Here is a 19,145-nt window from a genome sequence, read left to right as displayed (position 1 = left end):
CCTCCAGCAATTTAGCTGTGGGATACCCACGAGGAAAAGTTAGATTTTTCACACCTTGCATACAAGGAGAGTGAAAAGGATGCTAAAAAATCAAGAATACAATAACAGGATGAGGTCAGAAGAGCACAGTTCAGCCTTATCATGATCCTGAGAGTGACAAACAGCAGTTGCCTCTGAATGTGCAGCAAGAGAGGCACTGGGACGCAGAGATGCTTCCCAGCAAAGCCAGGCACCTTCCAGCCAACCACCAGCAGCTCAGGGGACAGCTCTCCCCCTGCTTTCCAAGCACTTGCCTTTTGTGCATTTCTCCACTCACTTCTAAATCCATGCAGCATTTTAACCACCCACTACATTCCCAGGAAAGCTTAATTACAGACCATGTGACAGAAAAAACATGACCCTTCCTTGGTGCTGAGCTCACCCCCTGCCAGCACCCTCTGGTTTAGCTCCAGGATGAGACTGGAGAACACAGCTCCATGCCACTGGACACTTCAGCAGCTCTGCCTTCTCCCTTCCCTCTCTGCCAGCCTGACCAGTCTGCACCTCCATCTGTCCTTCCCAGTCCTGCTGTGCTTTCCTGGGGGATCAGACTGACAGGATCCCAACCAGGGGGGCAGCACCTCTCAGAGGCACAGCTATGTTCCAGGTTTTCTCTGTTCCTCCCCAGTAGTTTTCACCAGTTTCTTCTGCAGTTTCCATCACAGCTGGACAATGGAGCTTTGTCTAACAAACCATCATCTCAAGCAGTAACAACCCAGTGTCCACCACTGAGTACACGGAACTAGAACACTGCTTTTTGTGTGACTTTACCGAGTGATTTTTATCTTTTATTCTCAGTGGCCATTCAGTCAGGATCAGAGTTCGTGATGTCTGTCCTTGCTCTTTGTTATCCTGAACGACGCTGTATCAGCAGCACTTTGGCACTGCGGCATCTCCTGCTTTTTCAAACCATTTCTGGATGGGTTGCAATGAACAATCAGTAAAGCCACACTGTCAATAAAAGCTCCTCCAGCTGTCCAAATGCTGGAGTTCTACTTCCTTAGCAGGAGCTCTAGAACAAGGGATAAGTCCACAGTGAATAAGAATGCTCCCAGCCATGAGCCAGCCCGTCCACATGAGCATGGACACGCCCTGGGAAGTAGCTCAGTCCAACTGCAGAAGCTCCATGTACCAGATGCTGAATTCCCCCAGGGATGAGAAATTAACTTTCCAATTACAATCATCAGAAAGAGTTGTGTTAACTTCAACATGATTTAATCCAGATACCACTAGCAAAGAGCACTAAATTTTAATTGTGAGTTAAAAACACTGCTATAAATTACTGGATAAACCCACCACCCCCCCCAACAACAGAACCAACAAAAAGGTACTTTTAGGTTTTTTTCACCTCCATGTGGTTCCACTGCAGTATTTCCTCCAGCCCATTCTGAATTTCTTCAGACAAATAACTGTGTCTCCTTTGCAGGATATCAGTAGTTGATTTGAAAGTGAGAACATATTTAGCTGTTCCCTGTAATTTCCTGGAACAGGAGACTCCTTAAGCACACTGTGGCTCCCAGTTTTCTAACCTGCAGATTTTGCCTCTGTACAGAGTCCGTGTATGGAGATCTCTGCTGAGCTCCAATTCCCTAATAACCCACACCAGGGTGCTGGTCACACCTGCTGCTGTTCACCTTAACACAGCTCTTCTCTTTCATTTTTACTCTACTAAAATATTTGAGTCATTCTTCATGTTAAACAATATTAAAATGCTCTTATTTACTACTTAAACCACATAAATGTTTCTAATAATTCTGAATCTCAAAGCATTGCAGCACTTAAAGAATGGCTGTACTTTGGATGATATTCCAAGCATTTTTGTCCCAGATAAGCTCCTCTAAGCCTGCTCAGCTAGACACACTAACCTGTTACAACGCTAAGGCAAGAAAAGGATGCCCTAATACAACATTGTCCAAAAAGGTGAATAAAACCCCCATGAACCACCCTCTCTATCTGCTAAAATTCATTTCCTTCCAGACTTCTCCTATGGAGAACATGATTTAACCATAAAGATAATTCAGTACATGAAATAAAAGCATGAAGTACAGTAAGCTGTTTAAAGCAGAATGGAACTGCACATCCTCCCTGGCTGTCCAAGATACAGCCAGTCCAGCAGAATTTGAAGTCCTTTTCAAATCTATTGCAAGAATTCCCCACTCTTATGTCCCAAGAACATGACAGTTCCACTGTCCCATCCCTCACAGGCACCAGAACCTCCAGACCACATCACTGCCAAGCAGGACACAAAAAAAGAGCATCAGACAGCTCATTTCTTTGAATAAATCACATCTCTGCTCATACTAACAACAGCTGATTTGTAGAGAGCTGCGGCAGGAGTAACTTCTCAGTTTTCTCACTTTCTCAACTCAAACCAAACTAGCAAACTGCAAAAAATATGTGTCTGTAGAAGAGTTTATTGTTATTATGGCTCACTCAGCATTCCACAAATTGTAGTTTCTGGTATTTAGCTACAAATTCCCATCAGTTCAATGATCTAGAAAATCTTGATTGGAACAATGGGCTATCTAAGCATTACTTTCAAAACATTAATTTCAGTGGCTAATATCAGGTTTGTGTCTGTCCAGGACTGTACTTTCAAGTGTAAATATTTTAAAAGTATTTGTAATGAGGTTTTTTATCTATCTTTATTCTACCCCTGTTTTTTTTTATATGGCCTACTAATAAACAGACAACATCAAGAAAATAAAGATCTGTCAAGCTATAAATAATAAAAAAAGATAAAAGAGGCCAACAGTACACAAGAATTTAAGAAACTACTTGCAAAAGGCGTAAGAGCCCCATAATACTGTATTTTCAAACTGGGGCCATCAGCAGGCTAACAGAATCTAAAAGGTGAGATTATCCAAGTGTTACAAAAAATAATCAAAAAACCCTCAACTAACAACAACAACAAAAAAATCACTCAAAAAAGAGAAGGTTCAAGATGGTCACAGACAAGAAGTTTGGAAAGATTCCCATGTCAGAAACCTTCACAGGGACAGCCAAGGATTTTTTCTGAAGCTTAAAGCCCTGTGGTTAAGGGACAATAGTAAAAGTGGTTAGAGGACAAGAGTAAAAAAAAGAATCCAAACCCAAACACCTGAATCCCCCAAACAGCAGTTATCTGCCAAGTTCAGATGATATCCAAAGAAACTCAAGGAGCAAACAACTGGATTATTAAATGTGATGTGCATTGTCTCGATTTATAATGCATTGTTACTGGAGGGCCTCGAGATTCCCAAGAGGATACAGTTTCATAAAAGTCCCTGGAAGAACTCAGTGGATTCAGTGATCCCAGGCTGGTGTGTGCGGGGCAGGGCCAGGATCAGTCCCTGATCCCTGCTGTGTGTGGGGCAGGGCCAGGATCAGTCCATGATCCCTCCTGTGTGCAGGGCAGGGCCGGGATCAGTCCGTGATCCCTGGTGCATGTGGGGCAGGGCCGGGATCAGTCCGTGATCCCTGGTGCATGTGGGGCAGGGCCGGGATCAGTCCATGATCCCTGCTGTGTGTGGGGCAGGGCCGGGATCAGTCTATGATCCCTGCTGTGTGTGGGGCAGGGCCGGGATGAGTCCGTGATCCCTGGTGCATGTGGGGCAGGGCTGGGATCACCCAGCAAAGCTGAGGTGCAAGGAGGGCCCATCCTCACGTGCCAGCCCAGTGTTACTGGGGGTGTTTCTAGATTTTCACCAACCCTTCATTGAGGTCCCTTAGTGAAGGCTCTCAAAGCACCCCGTTTGATTTGGGGCAAATCAAAATACCACGTGAGTAAGTGGTGAAGAGACCTGGAAGAAAGGCTGGTGTGTCCCCACGGGGAGCCCCTCGGCCTGTTTGCTCAGGGTAAATAACAGGATGGCACCATTTGGTTATGACACTGAGCAATTCAAGAATGAACACAAGCACCACCTGCAGAGAAATGAAGGAGTTCTTACTGCTGAATGGGCTGTACAATGGCAGATAAAATTCACTGTAGATGTGTGCAGTTAATGCTCAGGGTTGGGCATTACTATGCAGGAATGAGAATCTGGCATAATGATAGAAAGCACTATGAAAATGCCAAATCACTGCTCTGCAACAGCAAAACAGCAAAAACAACTGCAAGGAATTACTGGGATAGAGCATGGGGCTGAAATCATTATGCCAGCATTTTAACTCCCAGAGAACAGGAAGGAAAAGGAGAACTGAAGATGACAACATTTATGACAGGCAGCCAAACAAAAGCACTGTCTGCAGCTCTGGGAAGCACAAAGCTGGGAGTTACTGGAACCCAACCGCGCTCATACCTTGTGCCACTGTCATTGCTGAGCTCAGCTTTTTGCAGAGCTGGAGCCTTAAAAACTACATTGCAACTCCAAAGGAAGACATAAGGTAGCAATGATAGCTTAGGTGATCCATGTCAACATCCACTGAAAGCAGAAGGAACCCACAGGAAATGGATTTAATCCAGAAAACATAAAGACCCAGAGCTTGACCCCCTCTGAGGTCAGTGACATGTATCCAACTTAGTGCTGCAGGGTGATGCCACATCACGATGTCATGAACAACTGACAAATTCACCAACCCTTCCACAGAAACTGAGGTTAACTGTAATTCACCTTCAGACAGAGCAGGAAACCCCCAAACCACAGCACATCTGTAACCAGCTCCAGCACCGTGGGGAACAGTGAGTCCAGTCACTCATCACTGGCTGGTCGTAGGGAATGCACAGAACACGAGACTTTTCGTTATGTGAACAGCCCACCAAGAATGACAGGCCAGTAATTCCAGTACTTTAGAGCTTTTTTTTTCCTTTAATATATTCTGACACTGTGTGATGCCCTAGATGAAGCAAAAAAGCCAAAGCAATGCAAACTGAAAAGAAAGAAGAGTACATTTACCTGGCATATGTCCCAGAATGGTAAGTTATTTTCTGATCACACAGTAATCACCTACAGTTATCCACACATTTGAAGTTTGGGGCAAGACTGTTAATTCTGTTTTGACATAAAAGTAAGACAACACAATTTGCTGCCTCCTGCAGTGAAAACAATTGCAAGCTCATCTTCCCAGTTCATGTGGGGGTCAGTCTGGTGCCTGCACATACTCCAGGCACAAGGGTTGAAACCCTAGGCAGGATTTACTAAAAACGTTTAAGTTTAACTTAACAGGAGCATCCTTGTTCATATCCAGAATGACAAAGTATCGCCCTAAAATACAATACATTAAAAAATACAGAAGAGATGCTTATTTCTTATCAAAGGAATGAAGGAGGAAATATTCTGCAGGTTTCTGGTAACCTGAAATCTAAGGAAGAGGATGTCAGCTGCTTTGGGGGAAAGGAGTCTGTCTCAGTAAGTGTTTAACACACCAGGGGCATGTTTGAAGTCACTTAAGCAAAAACAACTTAGGAGACAATCAGTATGATGGAATGCAGACACTAACAGAAGAATGTATGGACACAGGTATTTTAGAAAGCCTCCTTTCATCTTAAAATCTTTTGAAGGAACCAGTAAGGCAAAATCTAGTGGAAACAGGGAAAAATTGGGAGAAATAGTTCAACATGATCAACAGATACATTCAATTTTGTCTCCATCACGTTGCTCTCAGCAGCAGGTTCCCCAGGAGCCCTGAGGGCAATCCGGTGTCCCCCTGCCAAGCAGAGAGGAGTCTGCCCCAGGGGACACTGCAGAGGAGTGAGGGACAGTCTCTGCAGCTGGCAGAACCTCATGGCTGCAAGGACCAAAGAGACAGCAAATGCTTTCCACACACACTTTCCAAACACTTGCAAACAAATCTCACCATCAAGTTTCTTTGGTCTTCACCAAAACCCAAATATGCTCTGTAAAAGGATTAAAATTAGCATTGCCAGTGAAAAGTTAATGCAAAACATTAAGAATATCAGCCCAAAATGTGGATTTCATACAGGATGGATGAGTTCCACAGAGGAGGGACCAGTGATTTCCTTCCCTCTTGTACTCAACAGTCACACAGTAACAGCAGACTTGGAAAAACGTTCATCCTCTTTAGGTGTGAACTCCCACACAAAGTCACTGCTCCCCAGAACTTCAGTTAAATGAACATTAAATCTTATTCACAAACAGCAACATGGAAATCTCAACTGCAGAGCAGGTCCCATACCCCAAACCAGCCCTTTCTGTAGCATCCAGTGCTGTCTGTCACACTGTACACACTGGGACACCTCCAGCCATGCACAGGTACAATTAATGCCATTTTTGTCTTACAAAAAGACAGTATGTTCATACTGGCAATAGGAAGATCAAGGTTAAAACTTAGTTTTAAATGCTTTGTTCCTTTCAGCTGCTCACAACTGCTTCTAAGGTAAGTTTTTTAACTCCTGTCCTCTGTTAAAACTGAGTGTTTTACTCAGCTGAAACACTGAGAACAATCTTTCCATTCTTTCTGGGTCAGCTGTTTATGAAAGGAGTTACAATATTTTTTCTTGGATACTGGATTTGTTATTAAATATTATCTGAAGCACAAGCACATATGTGCTTCCCTTCTGAAAAGCAGTTTATGTATTGAGTATGACAAACACATTTTGACTGCTCCAAACATAAGCAGTATAGGTTTAACATGCAAAGTCACTCAGGTACAATATGCAATAACTTTATTTTTGCCAAGTCATTACAGACACTGCCCTACAACTGCAGTTCCCATCACAGTTTTTTTCAATCAAGTCTGAAATTTCTAAATACAGCAACACATTTTTTTCTTTTAACAACCAAGTTTGTATTATTTTCCAAAACTCAGTTTACAAGATTTCCAGTCTACTTTTTACCTCCCTTGGTGGTTTCAGCAAAAATTAAGGACGACCAATTCTTTCCAAGCTCTATCCTGGAGCTTGTGTCTGTTACCTCATTTCCTGGCTCCAAGGAAGCAATGTGAGACAAGACTTTGATGCAAACTAACCCCAGCACACCTTCAGAGTTCAGTTCCTCAAAGAGCAATGAACTCCTAGGCATGTAAGACTGAAATTCCTCATCCATCACACTCTTTTCTTCAGGTGTTCATACAAGTAAAAAGGGTTTTAAAAAATTTTACTGGGTAGTTTTCCAACTCTCCCAAGCAACCACTTTCACTCCAACTTTCACACACACACTGTCAGGGTGTTCTTCCCCTTGGTCATCTCTGCTGGCTCTGTTAAGCCCCTCTCTCTTACACTCATTCAAACCACGAATAACAAACAGTACCACACCTTAAATTAAAACAAATAAAATTGCTTTCCTAAAGTTTCATCACTCAGGCAGACTTTTCAATCAATTAAAGAACCAGATCTTCGTTAAAGATGAGATTATATTTGCGCTCAAGGACTGCACATCTTGATATTTAAAAGCCACACAAACAACTTTGATTTACCATAAAAACTTACCCACTTGGCAATTGGACACCCCTGAGAGCTTTTTCCTTCCTTTCCCGTATAAACCACTACCTCTATTCTTACAGCGCTTCCTTTTGCTCCATACCTGCATTTAAAAGAGTTCATGAGTAAAACAAACTGCTGTAGACCATTTTAAAACAGGAAACATTTTTAATAAAATAAGAATAACCAATTTATTATTACTTTGCTGAAAACAGAACAAAAATCTTTATGAAGTCAAAAAAAACCCTTTTCAGTTTAAAATCCTATTCGCAAGAGTGGTTTTTGACATCAGGGAAATGTTACTTGGGCAAGAAAGTGTTACCTGAATGTAAATCCTAGTGCACTCAGTCACTGATGTGACCTTTGTCTTTCCAGTTTGCCACAGCTTCTCTGCATGTGGGACACCGGAAAACCTGCTTTTGCCAGCTGCTGATCTGTCCTTCTATTGACACCTCGGAGCACTTGAACTGCAATCCTGCAGTCACAAGTGCTCAGAAAAGACACCCAAATTTGGAACTGAAACCCTCACCTCATGCACATCTGAACATCATTTCTGTGAGCTCTACTTCTGCCCTGTTTAGACAGCCAGGAGTACTGTGAGCCTTAAAAGCTGAGTTTTCCTCACCTGTTCTCCATGATTTCTCTCACAGCAGCAACACTGGGTCCTGTCCCAAGGTGTGTGTAATAGGGGCCTTCATCTTTCTCTATAATTTGCTCTGTAAGCAGGTGAAGAAAACTAAATTGGCACATACAAAATTTATATACTGCATTAAAAGTAAACTTAGAAATGGTTTACAGACACACCTTGCAAATGAAATCACAATACATCAAATCTGACCCTGAAATGTAATGAATAGAGAGTAGGACAGGTTTGTTTCCTCAGACAAAATTTTATATTTTTCTCCTCCTATTAATCTGCTGTTATTTTTTAATGTTATAAAGTAACCCTAATTATAGAAATATTTTGCATTCTTCACAAATTTTCATTACAGGAGCTGGCATGTATTGACTAAGTAAGATTCCCAATATCCTTGTTGGTAGGAAAACATTATTTCATTTTAGACAGAGGGGAAAAAATAAGTTAACTGATAGTCATATACTACAGAACAGAAGACATAATCCAGGCCTCTTAACTAGCACCCTGTTGATTCAGAACAGGAAAGCAAAGATAACAACAATTGTACACAGGCAGATTGCTTCAAGTCTCTGACTTTCCATCTGTGCACTCGAGTAGTCTGACAACACAGCGTGTACCACCCTCAGCCAAGCTGTGTTTGGTCTGACATCCCATCCTGCTCACAAGTCACTACTTGTGACTCACCTCAACCCCACCCCATCTCTCCCCCTTTCCCTTTGGCACAGCCTCTTCCAGGCCATCAGGACTGACAGGGACAGCAACAGGACCCCCTCCAGCTGTGCTCTCCCACTTATCTGACAGCATTTAGGTGACAGTGACAATGTACTGGGACATTTTTCCCAAGCCCCCCAGACAAAAACCACTTCTAGACCATCAAAATCAGAACCTGATATACTGCAGATAAATACACATAAAGCACAAGTCAGCAATGGTAAAACAGCAGAGAAACTCCTTTTCCTCTTGGGTTTAAATTTAAGTGGAATATTTAAACCTGCCAGTTGCAATACCAAAAATACTCAATTCTGCTGTGCTTTGCAGGCCCAAAGAACACCAAGCAAAAGTTACAGAAAGGGGAAAAATCATTTCCTCCTGTTTTCTAATGGTGAAGCACTGATTCTTTGTGTAACAGGATTCCTCACATTCAAAGGAACAACACGAGCACGTCTCCATGGGAAAGGTACAGGTAAAAGTTAGCAGAAACACTTACCAACACAGTCACAAGTTGGCAACTCAGACTGTCCTTTTTTTGTAGGTGTATCTATTAAATTTTTTGTGGGGGTATCAAGAAACTTCATAGGTGATTCAAGGAAACTGCTGAGCGTGTTTTTTGCTGGGGAACACCCTGAGTCGCCCGTGCTCTGTGCGTGGTCAGCACCCAAACTGGATGACGTCAGGACGGTCACCTCGCCCACACACTCCATGTTCCTGAGAGCCTCGGCACAAGCTGGTACCTGGGCCCCTCCACAGGGAACAGGCAGCACCTGCACCTTTGGGTCTGCCTGTGTGCCCTGCTGGACACAGGCTGTGCTCTCACTGCTCTTTTCGTTGGCTCTCAGGTCGGACTGGTTAAGGGTTGGAGGCGAAGGGTGTGCCTGACTGCCAGCTGCTGTTTGCTGTACCTGAGAATTGCATTGTTGTGTAAACATCTGTAGGTTTTCGGTTGGTCTGTTCAACAAGGATGCTGTTTTCAGCTGTGAAACAGCCAGGGGATTTTGGGAGGACAGGTCACTGCGTTGGCCACGTGCAACAACTTCATTTTTCAGTGGGTCGGTGCCCAGTGGGTCCCGGGAGCCTGCAGTTTTCATTTGCTCATTCACCACTTCACAGCCAAACAACCTGTCTTTTTTTTTCTCTTGTGGTGCCTCAGGTAAACATCTGTGGAATTTTATCTGCGTTTGGGGGAGAAATAATCTAGTTTTTTCTTGTGATGATGAAGTATTTTGACTCTGTGCTCTCTGTACTTTGGTTCTTGGAGATTTTTTTTCAGGCAGAGCTATTCTGGAGTCTTGGGGCATGGCTTGACCAAGCTTGTGCAGTTTTGATGATATCCAAATGTCCTGCAACTCGTTGTGCTGGCATGACAACAGCTCTAGCTGGTTCTGATTAGCCTGTTGATAGCGTGCTTCTGGAGGCTTCTTTTTGTGTCTTGGTTTCCATGGCACAGCACTGCCTTTCTTATTTGTTACTTGTTTTTGCTTTATCAGTAAGGAACTATAATTATGCCTAAAAAATGCGGATTCCTTTTTCTGCACCACATCTTGGTTATGTTTTGGCTGCCTCTCCTGTGATATTAGATTAATCAGTGATGCCTTTATGTCATTCTTCTGTTGTGAATTGGCCTGGTTTGATTCAATCAGTGCTGCAAGTTGAGTTAGTTGTGCAGCTACATCTTCTTCATCCTGGCTATGAATTCCTCCTTCCTTAATCAAAGAGCCAGTTTCCAAGTTCAAATCATTAGAGGGCGTTTTTTGCTCTAACTGGCCAGGAATTTCCAAGTTGTTCCCTGTTTGCTGGACATTACAGGAAGCGTTGCAATACTGTCCAAGGGCAACTGGATCATGAGCATAATTTTTCTCGGTAGTATATCCTGAAAGTGATGTTGCATTAGATGTTAAGTCAGATAAAGTTTTGGTGTCTCTTGAGGATAACTGTAACTTACACATCTCCCCAGCCAGGTTGGCAGGTTTATCCTGCAATTCCGGGACTGAGCTTTGGCCATTGTATAACACTGCCTTATTAGGGAGCTGCTTCTGCGGGTGAGTGCAGTGAGCCAGGAGCTGCTGCTCGTTCTGTAAGTAAGTGTCTTTGATCTCTTTTAGTGCAGAAGATGTGAAAGAGGACGAGGTGTCACTTTTAAAACTATGGAGCAAGTTGGAAGTTGTTTCTTGCATACATTCAGTACCTTCAGTTTTCGCTGGCGAAGTTGTTCCTAAAGGGGCTTCAGATAACTGTGTTAAAGCTTCAATAGCTACAACCTGCTCCACAGTTAAATTTCTGGTTTTAATCAGGGACAAGAAAGTTGACTGGAGTGTAGGATTCTCAGGCTGTGTCTCCACCTTAGGTACTTCAAAGCCATCCTTTCCTGCCTGCAGTTCCCCTTCAGGAAGGGGAGGACAACACAAGCTTTCCTGCAGACCCCAGATAGAACCTGCCTGCAGAACTGACTTATCAAAATCCTCAGAGATGCTGCACATGCAGTTTTCCTCCTTTATTAAAACATTTCCTTGGTTTTGTGGGTGAGCACAGCCAATGCCAGTTGTCAGAGCATTTACTGTGTTATTCGCATTGGTACCTTTCGTCCACTGCAGGTGGGAGTTGCTCGTCAAGTCTGTCCTTTCCTCTGCAGACACTTTTTTCAGTGAAGCAACGGCTTCTGGTGGTGAATAATGCAGGGGTTTGATGCCATTTCTGATGGTCTGTGCAAAGGATTTTTTTGGCTCAGCTAACTGACTGGGGGAGACTGCTCTGTCACTGTCTCCAGCATGTTTCAAGTGCTCGGTGCCCGGCACAGCTCCGTGGATGTCGCCGTTGACATGGACACCAAAGGATGGCTTCTCGTTATGTGCCCACTTCTCTGCTTCCAGGCCAGTCATTCTTTCCTTCTCTTTGCACTGCACATTTTCAATGGGCACTGCTTGATTGCTTTTCACCCTGTATTTTTCACCATGACCACATATACTGCATTCCATGAGTTCTGGTCTGCGGCCATTTACTGGTTTGTTTTCTAAATTTGCCTATAAATAATAACAGAAAAAGTTGTTGTAACAAAAACATTAAAAATAAGCATAAGGCTTCCAGCAATTCAACTCTTCTTTGACAGATACTAGGAATATCCTAATTAAGCACAGGCACAGACATCGGAAAATATCAAACAGGAAGCCATAAAAATCCCTGAAGGCTAAAGACCCCATCCATATTTATAGCTATTTTTCCCCCACTGTTAAGGGGCAGAGGAAGAAAGTGTGTACATGTGGTGGTGGGAGACTAAAGAAATGAATGGACAGAAAGAACATTAGCATTTCAAACCAGATGTATAAGACTCAATTTTTAATGAATTTGCATAAGCAGATGAAAGTCTCCCTTGAGTTAAAAGCAGGACTGAACTCTAAAGGCTTGTACCGCAAAGTTCAGCAGTAATTTGGCATAATTATATTGATTTGGCTGGACCAGTAAACTGGCTAAACCAGTATACCACTTGGCTGGACACTGCAGCTAAGGCTGAAAATCAGTCAGTCATTCTTGCTTCAAGTTCTTAAAAAGAATGACAAGCCCTAAGCTGAAATGAAGAGTAAGGCAATTTACAGCAGCTCACCTGAAGGTTAGTTTGGAAACAGTGTGCTCAGCTTCCATATTTAGATGGACATCTCCAGTTTCTCAACAGTCTCATATAAGCTATCCCAAACTGTATTTTAGTAAGTGTTAATATTTCATTAAACACGTTCTTCCTCTTTACTGATACCATACAAGTCACATGGTTGAAGCAATGTCAAAATCTAGCTAGAGTCAGAATATTGTGTCCCGGAAGGAATATGTCTGTAGGCCTCAAGGAAGTATTATGGGTATGAAGTAAGGAGTTATGCAAAATAAAAAAAAAAAAATTAAGGCAGAAACTTAGGCAGAAACAGCAACAAAAGCGGGAATTCAATTTTTGTTATGCTAATCAAATTTTCTTTATTTATATTACATTTCCTTTTAAAAAATAATTTTAAGTCACAATAGACAGTGCTGGTACTTAATCTGATTGTAACATCTAAGAGTTCTTTAAATCATCTGCGGCCTTAACCCTTACAAGAAAACCAGGCCTGCTTTTCAAATCGGACCTCAGCAATACCACTGGCTAATTAACCCCACATTGGCACAGCACATCATAGCAGTGCCCAGAAAACACCACCCAGTTTAATGGAAACCATTCAGGCAAATCCGACACGGTTCTGCAGTCCTACCAACTAAAGGATATGGACTCCTCGTAGAAAATAACTCAGAAAAACAAATGCACACTAGATTTATGATTAATTATAACCATCAAGACAGAATTGCCAGAAACCCCCAGGCACACAGAGCCAACTCCATCTGGAGCCCAGTGTTCACCTCACAGCTGATACAGCACAGACCCAGGAACCCAGAGCATGGCCTAGGTATTGTGAGAGGCATCAAATTCTCACGGAAATGTTATGTAAAAATATGGCCAGCACCTATGTAGCCAAGTCAAACTTACAGGAATCACATAAAAGATGCCTTATTTCACACTTTTTCATTACACACAGATCCTGACTAACAGTCTGTAAGCCTGAGCTCCTCTGCATCCTGCTGGGTTTCAGTCAATGATTCCCAGGGCCAAGGATCACTGAGCAATTACTACGGGATCCCCAAAGCTAAACAGATTAAACAGTTCTATTGCTAGCAGGGGCAAATGCATCACACAGATCTCTGCAGCTGTACTAGAAAATATTTAAGAGTCCACCACAGGAAAGTAAAACCCCACAAAACCTGATCGAAAGCTGAATTTCAATTACCTCAATTTAATTTCATAAAGAACTAGGATACGAAATTGCTGTTCTTTCTTCAGCAAAAGTGTATCTAATATCTCTATCAATCCAAAAGTTGTCTCAACAATGTAAAATTGTTATTCAGAATTATTTAATCAGACAATTAGGAGGCTGAGGAGTTAGAATTAAATAGATTAAAACTAATTCCCCACCATCTGCACATTGTCAACATGACAACATGTTAGAAGGACTGTTCGCTACATTAAAAAAAGCTATTAACCTAAGGCTGGTAATTTGGGAGCAGGTGTGGGGAAAGAGGAGGGTCCATCCACAATTAGCAGAGGTGAGAAGATCTGACACAGAATCCACTGGTAGAACTCAGTCCAAAAAAAACATCACACCCTGCTCTCAACGAGGTTGTTCCTCAATAAAATCCTTCATCTGACCAAAAAAGCACTACTGTGCTCAAAAATACTCTGGATACCCCCTAATCTGCTAGTGCTGCACAGGTACAGTACTGTGTTCCCAAGACCCCAGGGATCCCAGCAGCAAAGTGAGATCACTTTTAAAATTATTCCTCTTACATATATTCCACTAACACTACTGCAAGCTGCCCACACGCAATGAGGCAGAAAAAAGAACCAGATGAATCATATTCTTGGCACGATTTAGTTCATATTTTGTTTTTCCACATGAAGAATTAATATTGCCATAAAATCAGATATTATTGTTTTAATCAAACTCTGCCTTTTGAGCACTATGTTGCTTTATCTCTTGTAACTGAACTGCAATGGAGCCTAAAAGATACCTTTCTTCTCTCTGACAAGCAGAAAAAGCCACTGGATAGTCTGTTGTCTGTAAAGTTGTTATCTCCCAAAAGAGCAATGCAGACACTAGCAGGGATAGAGCTTGTTTGATTCCTCCCCTCAGCTGAGAAGCAATCCATCTCTAAGTCCTGAATCACGACTCAAAACAAATGTGAAAACTACAGGCAAGGATAACACTGTGCTTGGGATTGTGGAAGTTAAGCACATGAGTCTGATCCCATCGATTTCTAGGGCTTTTACAGAAGTGTAATGAAAAGCTGAATAAACCAGATCAATAGGAGTCATTTCCCTCTCTCTCATTAAGGAGAGCACTACTCTGCCAGGACACAGAAACCACCAACAAATCATGCTCAAGCTTAGACTCTGCTGCAGTTTGTGCTATTAGGGCAGGAACCACAAAGTCTGCTGTGGCCACTGCTGTAGGACTTAAACTTCATCCAGATATTATCTCTTATGTACACACACACAGAAATTCACTCTGGGAACTAATGCTTCCAGCAGACACAAACAGCCAGTTACAGCAAATCATTTCACATTCTGAAAAGGGTCTACTATTAACTTCTCTTTTAACACAACATGCCTCTGACATAATGCAAAGAGTTCACCAGCTCACAATCAGAATCCAAAGCTGAAAACTACCCTAAAGACATTTCCACATCTTGTGAACAACAGCAAATAGGCCATCAGTTTGTGTCTCTCATTTCAAACCTCTAGAGGTGGTGACAACACACTGTACAATCAAGGACAGCACCAGAGTCAAACACTCCCAGAGAGGAGAAATAACAGATGATGCCCAAACAAACTACTGATAAAACAGCTCTATAAGCAAGTCATGATGAGTAACATGATAACCAATGTCAAGTCCCCCAAAACAGCCCTCCCTGTAGGATTCTGCCCAGGGCCCCATGAGAATACAGTGCCCAACGCTCCAAGAATGCTTGCATCCCCCCACCTTGTGCCAATAACCAGGATGACCCAAAAGACAGCTCTTCCAAGGTGCCAACACTCAGCAGCCTAAGAGGACAAGTAGGACTGTGTGCAGTGGGTAAGCCTGGATCCTTTGCAGAGGCTGCAGCCATGCAGCCATTCCCACAGGCCCTTCCATGCTGGGATAGAGCTAGCAGCTTCTCAGAGCTCAAATGCCACAACAGAAGTTTTCTTTCAGAAACACTGTTTGGAAGAAACCCCCAATGTACTTTATCTAACACTGAAAGAGGATGTGTTATTCATGGTCCGCCTGTCAGATGTCACTGCCTCACCAGAGACAGGAGAGCACCAGCCAGTCTGACCAGCACAATTTATTCCCACTTCCACTGTCTGCTCCCCAGGACGGGCAGAAATTCAGGGGGATCCAGGACTTGTACTGGATAGGATCAATATACAGGGGGAAGAAGATAAGACATGGACAGGACAGGCAACAGGGAGACAGAGCACAGGTGTGGACAAACAGTGACTTGTACTGTGTGCCGTGCTGGAAGCCAAGCACTGGTTAGAACAGAGACAAATATGAGGCAGGATGCTGTGCAAACTACAGGCCACCTTCTGGGTACAGCCAAAGGGGTTTTTTGCATTAAAATAAAGGCAGATACAAGAATACATTTAAGGACTAATGTCTACTTCAGCCACATGTTTGACTACAGTAATGCAGACAACGTGCTGTAGGTTGCTGCTCAAGGCTGCAGCCTGAGCAGGGTCTCCCAGCAGGCTCCTCAAAGAGAGAACAGCCAAGTAGGAGCCAAGCTGCAAGCTGGGGGCTATTCCCATAAAGCTCACCAGAGGCAGAAAGCAGTTCCCAGCACACTTGTGTAAAACTGTGGACACGACAGTCTCAGTGCCCCACACTCCTGCAGCAGGTCAGACCAGGCACATGTTCTATAGGCCTTAGTGCAGAGAACCGGACTGGGGAGCATCGTTAATGGAACACAGACTGCATTTACATGATGTTCTGCTTCTCAAGAGAGCAACATTCACAGATGGCAGAGGAACAGGACAGGACTTGGCAAAACTATGTTGACAAGTTTTAAGAGAGAGGTTGGATTATACAGAAATTCAGGGGAACAAGAAGCTCTGCAAATCTGGAGAAAGTCATCTAACCTGGGGCATCCAGGTTTTCCTGGAGAGATCCCCCTCACTCCTGACTTCCCTGGCCCCAAGGATCAAATCCACCCAAAGTCACCAACTTGAGCATCACAGCACGTCGCATTTCACACTGATCTTACTGCAGCTGCAAAGTCTGCTCTGGTTACTTTTTTTCCCCCATATCTGTAGACACAACAGCAAAGAACATCCTCCAAGCTACAGCTTAGCAAAATAAACTACAGGAGACTAATTCTGACTCTAAAGGCTTAACATGTTGACTCCCACAGAAATGTATTTATTGAATTACTACTTGGAAATAGGCTCTCAGCCGCAAACTCAAATTGTTTCCATCAACTCTGAGCTCTACGTTGTAGAAAGCTGCAAACAGAAGCAAGAAAAAATAGAGAGTGAAGGACGTGCCTTTCTCTCACATCCAAGAAGTGGATGTGTTAAGAAAGAAAAAACCATGAACATTACAATACTTCTTCTGCCACAGAAGCAAACATAAACAAGCATTTTGCTTGGTGGTTTTTGTTTTCTTTGGGGTTTGGGTTTGGTTTGGTTTGTTTTTTACTGGTGTTTTGAATTATTCAATCATTTGTCTTCAACACTGAAACTGAGCACTCAAAAGAGATTCTGGCAGCTCTGGAAAATATACCACTCAATTAAGCCACAAAAGAAAAACGATACAATCAGCAGCAATATGTAATCCCTAACAGAACTTTTCCTAATGTGCTTTAACTCAAAAGCAGAGATGAAAGAAATTCAGTCTTTGACTTCACCCACACTCACTAATGCCTCTTGTGGTCTGTGAAACCCTCAGCACAGTGTCAAGGAAGGGCTGCCTGGCCCTGCACTGTAAACGGAGAATCAGCACAGCCTTCACAGAAGGGGCTTCAGGGAGCGGATCACAGCAGTGTGCAACATTCTTCACAAGGTTCTCAAAGAACACTGAAATTCAGACTTATAAAAGAGAGTATATAATGCAAAGAGCAGACATGATGCTTCCTAAATGAAGCTGGCAGGTCAGCCCTTTCCTCCCAGCTGAAGGAGAAGTTGTGTATCCAGGAACAGACGTGAGACTGCACTTCCAAAAGGTTCCTACCTCAGAAAGCAGTGCCCTCACAGAGGACATTAACATGGTCAATGATCAACTGCACAGTAACTATAGAAACTCCTGTTGCCACTTTATGGCCAGAAGGGTCAATGACATTCTTGGGTGCATAAAAACCCCATATAATTAGGGAAAGACTGGTTACTTTCTCTCCTGTACTTGGCACTTTTGCACCTGCCAGTGGAACAAAGCGTCCTGTTCTGGCATCCCCGATTCAGGCAGGACATTGGTATGCTGGAGAGGGCTTCGAGGACCACAGCAATGACAAAGGACTGAAACATCTTGAAGTGAAAGACTCAAGTTCACTCTCTCACTCACTCTCTGCAGTTTGCCAAAGAAAAAGAAAATTGAAAAGCCACAAACTCCTGCCCCGTCTATGTGGAAAAGAATGCTGATAACAGAGGGCTCCTTGTTCCAGCAGACAAAAGTACAAGAAGATTCAGTGACTCCAAGCTAAGGCCAGAGAAGTCTGGCCTTGAACGATGGTGCACATTTTTGCAGAGGGACAGAGAAAGAGCAAAGAATTTAAGCATCTTGTTAGATGTTTTGATGCACTTTTCATCCATGGAAGTTTTCAAATTTGAGTTCTTTGAGATATTTTTAAAAGGTGATGCTGAAGCCAAGTAAATGGATACAGTCTTGCAACCTCTCAGCACACAAACAAGTGTTTGCCACATCTTGCCTGGGTGAGACCCAAATGTGATCCAAACCGATACAAGTAAATTTTCCTGCAGTTTCAGTACCGTGAAGATCCCAACTGCTAACAACCCAACTGCCACAGTACCTGTAACCTAAGCAGGAAGATACTCAGCTCTTTAACTTAGGACCCCACAATCTGCTGTGCAGCCAATTATATTGTTTACAAGTTGCTACATGCCCATAGAGGCTCTCAGACCAGAACTGCTAAGGATGCACACCACTATTCTATCCTGGTTTTAAAGCTGCTGAGGGGCCACAAGACTAAAAGGAGTAACTCTTTAGCAATAGAAAAGTTGGTGACAGGTAGTTCAGAGAAGCAGCTCAAGGTAATTCAGATTTTAAAAAGAAAAAAATAGCCATGCTGATCACTTAACCCACCAAGCTACAAGGCTGCAGCACTACCCCGGATTTTGCATCTATGTTTTGCTTACTCTCACGAGGAAAAACAACCTAAAAACTTCCTAGAGATGTTTCCTCTTCTAGCTAGCACACACCTATGGTTTAAATAAAGCTCAAAATGGAATTCATATTGTATGTAACTTCACTTGTTCTTCACAGGAGGAGCAGCTTTCACTCCCATAGAGGAAGAACAGCAATGCTGTTGTGGAGCAGCACTGAAACAGTGGCGCTGGCACTGCAGAACTCAGACAGTGAGCATCTGTCACATGAGGAAATGCTGCACATCTTTAAACACACAAGTTTCTCCTCTCATAAATTCAGCAAACCTTTATTTTAGGGAAATTAAACCTTGCGCCCCATTTTACTAGAGCATCAATTATATCAATTAAATCACAATGCAATACAGACAGCACCAACACTGAGAAACAAGTTCACAGTTAAGACACAAACCACTCAGTTTTAAGTCAGCCTCAAAAAATTCTAATATTCTAAAAGGCTTAATATTAAA

At 42.9% G+C, this 19,145-nt stretch overlaps 1 protein-coding gene across 15 annotated transcripts in view; it reads right to left on the bottom strand.

The window, feature by feature from the left end:
- Positions 1 to 19,145, bottom strand: part of TET1 (tet methylcytosine dioxygenase 1) — a 105,426-nt gene that overhangs the window by 29,939 nt on the left and 56,342 nt on the right. For all 15 annotated transcript variants that reach the window (XM_032694795.1, XM_032694792.1, XM_032694790.1 and 12 more), the window contains 3 exons: positions 9,241 to 11,767; positions 8,022 to 8,112; positions 7,406 to 7,499 (listed from right to left, as the gene is read on the bottom strand). In XM_032694795.1, the coding sequence (XP_032550686.1) occupies positions 7,406 to 7,499; positions 8,022 to 8,112; positions 9,241 to 11,767 (2,712 nt within the window). The remainder of the gene's footprint in view (positions 1 to 7,405; positions 7,500 to 8,021; positions 8,113 to 9,240; positions 11,768 to 19,145) is intronic.

The sequence above is a fragment of the Chiroxiphia lanceolata genome, chromosome 8 (genome assembly GCF_009829145.1).
Source record: "Chiroxiphia lanceolata isolate bChiLan1 chromosome 8, bChiLan1.pri, whole genome shotgun sequence".
Lineage (NCBI taxonomy): Eukaryota > Metazoa > Chordata > Aves > Passeriformes > Pipridae > Chiroxiphia > Chiroxiphia lanceolata.
The sequence above is the reverse complement of the archived record's forward strand: the minus strand, read 5'-3'. Positions and strand labels throughout refer to the sequence as shown.